This window comes from Sander vitreus, chromosome 22, assembly GCF_031162955.1.
Source record: "Sander vitreus isolate 19-12246 chromosome 22, sanVit1, whole genome shotgun sequence".
In the NCBI taxonomy this organism is placed as follows: Eukaryota; Metazoa; Chordata; class Actinopteri; order Perciformes; family Percidae; genus Sander; species Sander vitreus.
In genome coordinates this window covers 2,318,795-2,330,817 of record NC_135876.1, presented here as the reverse complement: position 1 = coordinate 2,330,817, position 12,023 = coordinate 2,318,795, and the positions used below count along the sequence as shown (strand labels likewise).

The 12,023-nt window shown below is 40.8% G+C and overlaps 1 protein-coding gene across 1 annotated transcript in view; it reads right to left on the bottom strand.

Moving 5' to 3' along the window:
- Positions 1–12,023, bottom strand: part of LOC144537049 (uncharacterized) — a 95,306-nt gene that overhangs the window by 50,220 nt on the left and 33,063 nt on the right. Inside the window, exons 9-18 of the mRNA XM_078280464.1 lie at positions 9,547–9,720; positions 7,313–7,390; positions 7,185–7,196; positions 6,694–6,783; positions 3,949–4,002; positions 3,771–3,824; positions 2,627–2,680; positions 2,481–2,534; positions 1,731–1,784; positions 1,288–1,341 (exon numbers count right to left, since the gene is read on the bottom strand). Coding sequence (XP_078136590.1) covers positions 1,288–1,341; positions 1,731–1,784; positions 2,481–2,534; positions 2,627–2,680; positions 3,771–3,824; positions 3,949–4,002; positions 6,694–6,783; positions 7,185–7,196; positions 7,313–7,390; positions 9,547–9,720 — 678 coding nt within the window. The remainder of the gene's footprint in view (positions 1–1,287; positions 1,342–1,730; positions 1,785–2,480; positions 2,535–2,626; positions 2,681–3,770; positions 3,825–3,948; positions 4,003–6,693; positions 6,784–7,184; positions 7,197–7,312; positions 7,391–9,546; positions 9,721–12,023) is intronic.

The following is a 12,023-nucleotide window of genomic DNA, read 5'->3' as shown; positions in this document are numbered from 1 at the left end:
TTAATCTATTGATTCGTGTACCGGACAAGATTATGTTGTTTTTTTCGTGGTGCTCAGCACGAAATGGGAATGGGAAGCATAATGGGAAGCATCTATACGGAGGTTGAGTTTAGAAGAATGGGGAAAGGACACGTCACATGCCGGGACACGACCCGCGTCTCTGGGGGACACGCAACAACAACGGGACGGTTGTGTTTAGGAAAAGAAGAACGGGGAAAGGAACCATCAACCGTCAACAACGGGGAAATAAAAAGCTACACGTGGGACACGATCCCCGGTCTCCGGGGTGAAAGTCCTGTGTTGTTTAACGAAAGTCGTGCTGTGAAAAAGAAATATGCATCCCATTTAAATACATTACATTAAAATTCATGCTCACCACCACGAAAAAAACGACATAATCGTGTCCTGTACACAAATCAATATATTACATAACGTGACCATTTCGCGAGCTGCCGTGAGACTGGGTTGCCATCGCACGTTCACATTTACGACAAAATGAGTCTGACCTGCCAACGCCAATTCATTCTGCCTGCGCGCGGACGGCAAGAGGGGAGAGGGAGATGGAGAGGGACAGACCGAGACGATGTGCTGCTCAGCTTACAGTGACAATTTGGATGTCATCCTGATGAAAGCCTTTATTAGAAGGACAACTAAGAGAAGGTCCACTTTTGGCAATGCATGAGCCTGAGTCAAAGTGAGACAGCCTATATGCAGTGGTTAGGAGAGTACCATTTAAGAAACAAACTCAAGTAAAAGTTGAAAGGATTCTGATAATGGAAGTTAAAGTAAATTGTAAAAACACTACGCAGGCTGCTTTCCAACACAATTTGTTGTTTGTTTAAAAGGAACCAAAGAAATAAACTCTCTGTACCATATTAAATTGCATAGCATCGTATAATTTTGCATTGCGTCGTCGCATTGAATCACATTGTGCTGAATCAAATCATGTCAAATCGCACCGCATTGCAGTAAGGGGTGAATCAGATAGTGATCAGTAGTTGCTGTATATATTGTTAATGTGTCGGATCATTGGCAACGCACCAAGATATTTATCGCATCGGCCTGAGAAATTTGTTCGATAAAAAACTTCTGTTCTTCCACCTGGTTGGAGGTTTTCACAGAAGAGTGGAGGCTGTTACAGCAGCATACAGTAACAATCCCTACGGTTTTGGAATGAGATGTTCAACAGCCAAGGAGTGTTACGTCTGAATGTCCACATATTTGAGGCTATGTAGTGTGTCTATGTGTCTCCCACCTGATCTGCCAGTAGCTACAGTCTGCACTGACCTTTGGTCCTGGTGGCCCAATTTGTCCGCCGGTGCCTGGTAGTCCTGGCTCCCCCTGGTTGGACAATGAACACACTCTGAGAGGCAAAGTGGAGCAGCAGCAGCCAAATTCTATTACTATTCTACACTATTACAGTAATTATCTGTCCCACTTCAAACACTGCGCTGGTACGACTGCAGAGACTGCTGTTACAGGAGGAAATCCTAAACACACACACCCATGCACAGAGGAAGCCAAACCTCCAGAATTGGAGAACAGTTCTCTTTCCTTATATTTATAGTAGGGTTACTTACTGTGCATCTGGCTTGAAGTGATTAGGTTGTTACATTTGGCATAATATTTTATTGTCATGAACTGACACCTCAGATTTCATGCTTTCACATCCTGGTACGCTGGCTTAATTCATGTTGTGGACACGACTGTTGAACAGAACAGGATCTTACCATTGGTCCAGCTTGTCCTAGAGGCCCTAGCTCGCCTCTCTCACCAGGAAGACCCTGTATACAAAGAAATCAGCTTATACTGTATTTTGTAGTGACATTTAATACGTTCAAAATCTCTCTTTTTTTTTATATCTAATTCATTGTTTATTTAGGTTTGTATCCTTTTAATTCATCAGGACACTAAGGCTGAATCTCATTTCTCATTTTACCCCTACCCCTTTGTCTTACCCCTAGCCCTTGTCCCTCGAAACCGAGTGGTAAGGGGTAGGGGTGAAAACATACCCTTATGAAATGGGACGCCACTTGGTTACATCATCATACATACTTAGGTCTGTTTGCAATAAATATTTGAATACACACTGCATGGTGTGTTGTACATCTGTTTCAGTTATCAATGTTTTGAATGTCATTGATGTTCAGAAACACTTTTTGATACAAGCCTTCCGTGATCGCCCACTCCCCCACCCCTCCTCCACGCAGTTACTAGTAGCCAAGGAGGACACGGAGGATTAAAAAAACATGATGGACTCTTCAGAAGAGGTCATTATCTTCACTTGAGTTTCTGCGTGGGAAAGTCACCAGACGCCACAATCTCTTACTGAGAAATCCAGAGAGAGTTGTGTGGAGCTGATAGTCTTAATTAGCTTTGTAGCAACTCATTTGGCAATGGCTTGAATGTAACGGACGTTCATTAATATAAAACAGTTACGCGCTAAAACTTTAAACATGGCTTTATTAAGATAGTCTCACCTTGGGTCCTGGGGATCCTGGTTCACCTGATAAGCCTGGTTCCCCTCTGTCTCCCTGGACATGTCAGCAGAATCAGGAACTATTAGTACTGGCAGCAGATAAAAAAAAGCCACAACACTGATACAACTGCTTCTTTAAAGACTTACCTTGTTACCTTTTAGACCGGGCTCCCCTCTTAGTCCTGCGGGGCCACCTTCACCCTGCCCAGCCAAGGGAAAACAGAAGGTAAGAGCATGTAATCAAAGTATGAAAGTAATGTAATGAATAAATGTTATCATACATTTTAAAAGTCCATTATGATCTATAGAGTATTTTCATTTGTTGACCAAACTCCGAGAGGGAGACCTAAAATAGGGGAGCGTTAAAAACGTGACACCAAGGTGACCTGAACCTGCCATATGTGATGACTTGGGAGTAAGAATATGTGGGTCGTCAGCTCATTTAATAAAATATTGTGGTTGATGGTATTAAAAGCTGTGCATAACGTTGCCGGGTTGGCTCAGTGGGTAGAGCAGGTGCACATATACATAGAGGTTTATGCCTCGACGCAGAGGTCTAGGGTTTGAGTCCGATCTGTGACAATTTCCTGCATGCCTTCTCCCCCCCCCCTTTGTTACCTAGCTGTCCTGTCAAAATTAAAGGCAGAAAAGCCCCAAAAAATAATCTTAAAAAAAGCTGTGCATAAATCAAGAACTAAAATTGTATTTTTGCCATGATCAGACTGCAACTTGATATAATTTGTGACACTATGGAGAACTGTCTGTGTGCTGTCACTTTAAGGGAAACAGACAGCATTTATCAAATACTTTTCTGGCTAAAAATTCCAAATGTTGGTTGCGTTCAACTTTTTCTAGACTTTAGAAATGAAAAGAAACGTAGAGATGGACCTGTCGTTCTGGGATTGAGCGATAATTATATCAGTCTTGACTGGAGTTGACATCTCTTTGGTGTAGCAGCAGTGCAGGAAAATCAAAGTAAAAATTGTGACTTGCATTGTGGCGATTCGTACGGAAGAGGATTGGGGCGACATGTGAGAAATGTATTTGGGTTCTGAGTTTCTGAGCTTAATCCCAGCATTCTCACTTTAATCTCAGAATTCTGACTTTTGTTGAAGTCTAAAAAAAAAATTGTTTTTAAGTTTTAAAAAAAGAAGTCAGAATTCTGAGAATAAATTCATAATTCTGAGATTCTGACTTTATTCTCTGATTTCTGACTTAAAACTCAGAACTCAATACATTTTTTGTGGCCCTAATCCTCTTCGAAGATGTTATAATGCAACAGATACGTTACCTTCATCCCTGGTAATCCAGGAGGGCCGGATTCCCCAGGTTTCCCATCTTTACCCTGGGGACAGAGACAACATAGGCTGAATCTAGCATTTGCAGACAACATGTATCCTAAAGACTGGTTACAACAGTATGAAGTGGTGAAAAGAAAGAAACTGATAGAGAAACTGATTAGCACTTACAGGCTTACCATCAGGTCCCGGTGGTCCTTCCCTCCCTTTCTCGCCTCGGAAACCCTGTAGTATTAATACATACAAAGACTTTAATAAATGCACAATATTTTAGCCCTGCTATGGCTGGCAATGTTGATAATTAATGATAATAATAATAACTTGTATTTATATAGCGCCTTTCATGAAACCCAAGGACACTTTACAGAATTACCGTGGCTAAGCTAAGGGAGGTTGTAGGCTGTGGTAAACAGGTGGTGTTTCAGGAGTTTCTTTTTTAAATTTTCCAGGGATGTAGCATTTCGGATATCTGCAGTGAGGGTGTTCCAGAGGGATGGGGCTGCAACACTAAAGGCTCTGTCTCCGAGGGTACAGAGTCTGGTGTGGGGAATGGAGAGAAGTCCAGCGTCAGAGGACCGCAAGTTTCAGGGTGGAGTGTATGGATGGAGGAGGTCGGAGAGGTACTGTGGGACCAGGGCATGGAGGGATTTGTAGGTGAGAAGGAGGATGTGATGCGGGACTTAATTGGAAGCCAGTGAAGGTGGATGAGGGTTGGGGTGATGTGCTGCTGGTTATACATACTGTATGTTGGTCTGTTGGTCAGTCCAACACTTTGGTCCAGACAAAAAACAACTATTACCATTAAGGTCATGGTTTCCGATTGCAACACATTCTCACTCCCATCGCGTCAAAACGCGACGCTTGGTCAGGTGCCTTTGGCGTTTGTTATTGAAGCAAAACGTCACCTTTAGCATCGTATTGAGATGCGCTTGGTCAGGACTCTTGGCGTCACTTTTTGATGCTCTGCGTTGGGACTATTGGCGTCACTATTTGAGGCTCTCAGGACTCGCGTCAAGCCCTTCGGCATCATATTTAGACGCGCTTGGTCGACATTTTGGTGCACTTTGTGATGCTCTGGGTCGGGACATACGTTTAACTAACGTGCAGCACGAGAACGGGACAGTTAGGTTTATGAAAAAATCGTGGGTGGGGTTACAAAATGTACATTTTAATGACGTGGGACAAGAACGGGACACGAACCCAGCAATTTTAGGTCTTTCATACTACTCGCTACCGTTGTCGCTCTTAATACTACGTCATCTTACAGCGCTGCTCTGCGTACAGACGCCAATAATACGAGTCCATATACGCATTATTTTCACGGATGGGATCACACCGCTTCCCAGCATTGCATAAGTGGGCTTGAGCTGAGCTCGCTGCTCCTCATTTGCATAAAGTTGGCTGGATTCAACTTTATGCAAATGAGGAGTGGACGACTCTAACGCCCTGCTTCTCCAAAGTCCCCGCGACGCTACCAGAATGCATTGCACGGCTGCTCCCATAGAAATGAATGGGAAGCGTTGAAATGATGCTGACAATGGACACACACCATAAAGGGTGATTTTTGCGTTGGTATCTGACATTGAGAGCCACTGACCAAGCGTCAGTATTTTACGAGTTGGGAGTGAGAACGGGTTCGCTTTCCAGACGGTATATTATATTGACTTTGACTGTCGTGGAACTTTCACAATAAACTGTTATCATGTTGGTGATTGTCCGATTTTTCTTCTAGCGCCATCAATTCAATCAAATCAAAAAACTCAAGCATTTGTCCAATGCTGGTTTATGACCACATATCTGAAAAGCAATGCAATTTCCAGCAGCTTCAGCTACACGTTCTGTTAACTGCTAATTATTAAATGTTAGCATGCTAACACGCTAAACTAAGATGGTGAACATGGTAAACATGTAAATATATTAAAAAATCAGCATTGTCATCATGAGCATGTCACCATGTTAATGTTATTAAGCTCAAAGCACTGCTGTGCCTTGACTGTTGCCTATAAACTATGACTCAAAAAAGGTGAGATGGAGCACCAGACCAAACCATCTACCAGGGACAGATGAGTGAAAGATTATCTGTAAGTCTGCTCATTTATTCAAAGCCAAACAAATTTAAAGAACATACCACTGAGCAATAGAAGTCTAACCCCAGATTAAAAAAAAAAAAAGTTCTGCATATTTAAGCAGCGCTCCAAAAACAAAACTTGGAGATTCTAAAAACCTCCCTGAGTAAAAGAAATGTGAATCATTAGAAGTGAGTCACTACAACTACATTTCATTCAAGGTCATTAGTAGAGGACATAAGTTGAGGTCTGGAATATATAGTTTTGGTAAAATGCACCAATTCCACATTAAATACACACAAATTAGTTTTCTAGTTTCCAATTTGCCTGTTGTAGTCGCCCCTCGCTTTCCATATACAGACGCATATATCACTGTGGATCAGTGTGTGTATATAACTACCAGTGTGTGTAATAACATCCAATATACTGTATAGTGTTGACTCCAGTGGGAGCAGATTTATTATTGGAACAACAAGAAAAAATACTAGAAAAAATGTGTATGTAAGCAAGCAGTGCATTCTATATTCCTCTATTTGTAGATCCCAATTTGTTTCTGAACACCTCAAATAATAAAGTAGCTAATTTGATCACCCACACCACACATGCAAACACACACACACACACACACACACACACACACACACACACAATTACGTCAAAGTTGGGCAACGGGGTGCTGTACACCAATAGATTGGTGCTTCAAGGCCATGGTGTAAAAGCCACTAGAGGGACAAGAGTCATATATCAAATGTCCTTTGAGTCTTATAGGAGGAAGCAATGCATGTATGCGTGCGTGCGTGTGTGCGTGCTTGCGTGTGTGTGTGCGCGTGTGTGTTTGTGTGTGTGTTACCATCGGTCCTGGCAGGCCACGGGGCCCCTGTGGACTGACGGCACAGTTGCAGTCTTCTTCCTCCACTGTGGCTGTTCGATTCAGAGGACACTGAGGAAGCACAAACACACAAAATGTCTGCAATACATAACACACTCACACACATTGATATAGCCTATATTACAGTAAGGATTAAAAAAAAAACTGATACAGATGTAGGATTTTTTTTGTCATTAATATAAGCTATATTAATGTGTCCTACACATATTATATGTTTCCTACAATCCTAGGATTTTTTTTTGTTACTGTTTAAAACAAAAAGACTTTCCTCTGGAAGGACAAACTTTAGTCCCTATAGAAGACTTCTTAGCATGAGCTATGAACATTGCCAGTGATTTTGACTCTGCAATATCTAATTCGGTGTGATATCATTACCTTTGCACTACATCAGTAAATACTTTAAAGCCAAACTTTTGAAGTGTGTAAAAAAACTGGGTAGAGATCACACTTACCCTTTCATCATCCTGTAGCGTAAGCGAGAGAGGACAAGAGAAAAAACAATGGTTATCATCGTACAAGTACAGAATGTGACCTTTGCAGTGGAGCTTCCAGTAGATACAGGCAACAGAGGAGATCTTACCACAGAGTAAATCTCACAAGCTGTTTCTCTCTCACTCTGATGAGGATCACAGTACAGACGCAGCTTCTGAATCTCCACCTGAATACAAAGACAATTCAAAATGAAAAAGTGGTGCAGAAAATAGATTATTATTATTAAAGGTCCTATGACATGCTGCTGTTTGGATGCTTTTATATAGGCCTCAGTGGTCCAATAATACTGTATCTGAAGTCTCTTTTATATAGGCCTTAGTGGTCCCCTAATACTGTATCTGAAGTCTCTTTTATATAGGCCTTAGTGGTCCCCTAATACTGTATCTGAAGTCTCTTTTATATAGGCCTTAGTGGTCCCCTAATACTGTATCTGAAGTCTCTTTTATATAGACCTTAGTGGTCCCCTAATACTGTATCTGAAGTCTCTTGTATATAGACCTTAGTGGTCCCCTAATACTGTATCTGAAGTATCTTTTATATAGACCTTAGTGGTCCCCTAATACTGTATCTGAAGTCTCTTTTATATAGGCCTTAGTGGTCCCCTAATACTGTATCTGAAGTCTCTTTTATATAGGCCTTAGTGGTCCCCTAATACTGTATCTGAAGTCTCTTTCCTGAAATTCAGCCTTGGTGCAGAATTACAGCCACTAGAGCCAGTCCCACAATGAGCTTTCCTTAGGATGTGCCATTTCTGTGTCTGTAGCTTTCAATGCTATTGAGGAGGAGAGAGGGGGGGCAAGGTGGAGGGTGGGGGTGTGGCCTTGACCAACTGCTATGCTTGCTTATTTTCAAGCCATGATGTCTCTCTCATTCTCATGGGGGGGCCAAATTCTCTGGGCGGGCAAAGCAGAGAAAGGGGAGGTAACCTTTCCCCTTATGACCTCATAAGGAGAAGATTCCTGATTGGCCCATCTGAGCTTTCATTTTCTCAAAGGCAGAGCAGGATACCCAGGGCTCGGTTTACACCTATCACCATTTCTAGCCACTGGGGGGCCATAGGCAGGCTGGGGGATATTATACTACTCATATTAATGTTAAAAAACCTCATCAAGTGAAATTGTCATGCCATGGGACCTTTAAATGTGTGTCAAGGCCCCTGCCAAAAAAAGGAAAAACAAGAAGTAGAAAAATTTAATGATGAGCTATTGAAAAAAAACAGCATTTTCATTTATTTTATCAAATGACTCAGAGGTCAGTTATAAAGTTATATTTTTTTATTTGTCTCCATACATGCCATTGCCTTGGTATGGAAATGTATGTTATGTTGACTATAGAAGAATAAAGAGAAACAAAGAGAGTAATTAAGCAAAATAAATAAGAATATCTAAAATAAATGCAAATATATCACTGTAAGTCCTGCATAACGTATTTCAGGATGAGGATCTGGTTTATGGGGTTTTGGAAAGATACTGGAATTATTTGTTTAACTGTTTATTATTTGACTTCCTTTTTTATTACCATTTGTGCATATTTATGCTACATATACTAGTTTTCCAATACGTTTCAAGTGTCTACAAAAGCCAATTTGGAAATAAAACATTCATTATTTGTGGCTGCTTTTACTATAGCCTACATTTAAAGGTCCAATGTGTGGGAATTTCTCCCATCTAGCGTTGAGATCATATATCGCAATCAACTCTCTCGCACCACGCAGTTCAAAGTACGTATTACAGCTACGGTAGCCTTCACGCTTCAAAAAGCCGGTCTCTTGCTCTCCTTAATATCCTTTTTCTTTTTCTGGTTGAAGAAGAAGACTCCTGTTCCTGAAATTTGGATTTTGAATACGTGTGGTCCTCCACGTTTCCTTCTTTAAACTTGTCGGGGCCGGGAAGCTACGATACCTGTTAGCAGCATTAGCAGCACCTGTGAGTTTATCATGTGACAGCGAAAACGTGAAAGACGGAGCAGTATGTCCTGTATGTCCCTTACTGGCTAACGTATTTCTAGATGGAGCATGAATATGGAGCGTCTACCCCAGTTCATGCAAACGCAAATGTACATTTTCAAGCCAATAGGAATACTTGATGAATTGATGGTGGTGGTAACTATTCATGAAAAAGGACAAGTTTGTGAACGGGCAACACAGACTTTGATAATGAAGAACTAAACACGTTACACACTGGACCTTTAAAAACTGTTTCTCAAATCAATTAAAATGTTTTGCTTCATAAGCCAGACAAAGGGATCACCTGCACTTGGTGTCAAAACCTATTCAAATCATCTCTTTTCTTTCCTCCTCTCAGTTTCAGTGTCATTACTCACAGGCACAGTGATGTCTGTTCCTCGCCTTTTAGCAACCTGTGTCTCCCCGTTGATGTAAATAGGCTCCACCGGTTTCAGCATTATATCCTGGAGAGGCTGATCGTCAAGGAAACTGGAGACCTGACGTGGTCTTACCAGGAGTTTGAGCTGATGCCACTTTCCATCATACAGAGTCTGTGAGAAGGAACACATGAATTTCATAAATACCGTTTATAATTGTTTTTCGGGGTTATAGATACATTTCCTGAGAGTTGGTTCATTTATGAGACTGAAACATATCTTTGTTCAGGCAAAGTTGGATGTGAAAACAATTTCACTCAGCCTTCCATTTCTGTTGGTAGTCCTATTTGTGCATGCGTTTCATCTAATCTAATATTGTCATTAAGGCCAAAAATGTGTGTTCCCTTGTGGCTGGGTTGGCTCACTTAGTAGAGCAGGTGCACATATATAGAGGTTGTTTCTCGACGCAGAAGGTCCGGGGTTCGGGTCTGACCTGTGACAATTTCCTGCATGTCTTCCCCCTTTCTCACTTAGCTGTCCTGTCCATTAAAAGGCAGAAATGCCCAAAATAAATCATCTTAAAAAAAAAGTGTGTTCCCTAAATGCTGCACAAATAGTTAAGACCAAGAACTCCTTTTTCCATCACAATCTTTTTTTCTTAAAAGCTCAGACCATCCAGAAATAGAGAGAGAAACAGAGCAGCTATTGTTTCACTGGGACTGAGCCACAGCCATCATTTCCAAATGACAAATCACAGGCGTCTACCTTGGGCCACGTCAAACCACATCAAATCAAACATGTGCAAACACAAATTGAACATAATTACAACCCTGTATGCTATGTGTTAGGATGGAGGGTAGTGGGTGCCCTTTGGAAAAAACAGCCTGGCGTGTTCAACGGGATGTATTATTACCTTGTGCTGCCATGAAAACAGAGACATGTGCTCCAAGAACTACACATCCAACCAACTAGTTTCCACTGGCGAAATCCGGGGGTTCAGAGTAGGAAACGTTTTCTTTGAGCCTCATCCATGGTCTCCATCACATTACATCTTCAACAGTTCAGCTGTGTATTGAACTGAACAGGGAATGCTGTTTAAATAACTGCTAGTTTGGCTCTCTGCAAGTCATCCCAGTCAGGTTCATTCACAGAAAGCAACATGAAGGGAAATCCGACATTGGAAGAGACTGAATACACTCTAATAACACAATATGTTCTTTCAGGGGCAGGAAAATAACGGTTGAACCGCACAGTAGACTCTTTGTATTAATCAATATAAACTGTGACATTTATGTTTTCCTCATATTCATTTACTTTATGAATCAACTTTCTTTCTACCATTGCGAAGATATTATTAATGGTGCAACTTTAAGCAGCTGCATTCACTTGAGTTATATTCTCACTGCAATAAGCCTGGTTAAAGTGTCCCAACTTGTTATTGACAAGCTGAGACATCATATGCTCACTAATAAGATACCGCTTTACAAGACCCTACACATGTATACAGATTCAGAATGCTGTGTATACATTTTCAAACAAGACTAGAACATGTCCAAAGTAAATTAAACCAATAATCTAAACCTAATTTTGAAAATGTGATTTTCAGTCTTTGGTTTTCTACTACAAAACTCATCAATTCCTAAACAAACCACATACTGTATAATATCTGAGAAATCATAATAAATACTTTTGTGGGAACTTAAACATATTAGTATGTTTGATCATCTACTGTATATACCAGAATATTTCAGGGTTTTGTCAAGCCATTTAATGGAAATTTGATAGCGTCAAATCGCCACAGTATTTACAATACAGAAGAAATGGCACTCACTTCTCACTTCTCCCAGTTACTATATACAGCTCACAAATTCTGTTTTCATCCTGAATAATATATTTACATATCTTTTTTAAAGATGATTTCTTTTCAACATTTTGCCATTATTTGATATTGATGCAAAATGTTGGAAAAAAATCATTAGACAGGAAATACAGGGTCATGGAAAAAGGGGATAACATGCAACACAGGCTGCGATCACTGTATGTGGTATGCATCTTAACCGCATGGCTACCAGAAGTCCTGCTCCTGAATAGTGTTAGCCAGGGGAAGAATTCCAGTTCTCACCTCTGGAATTGAAGATCGTTGGCTTATGAGCCAAAGAGGGAGGTGTAACGTGATTCAAATGATTGTTATTGTGATAAGATGAAAGATGAAAACGCAAGATGAAATAACATTTCACAATAATGAGCTGAATTAGATTTTGAAATTTGAACACTTTGGGTTCCCATATATATTTATATATATGACCCTTTTCTTAACCTGTCCCACATTTTTAAAGTAAACCCATTTCTATTATTTGTAATAATCTGTGAGTCACCCAAGAATCTGCAGCAAACCAAGGCTGACCAACAGAGCCAAACCAAAAGTGATACAATAGCCAGACTGATGAAGTCTTTGCAGCTGTGTACAGAGGCAAAGG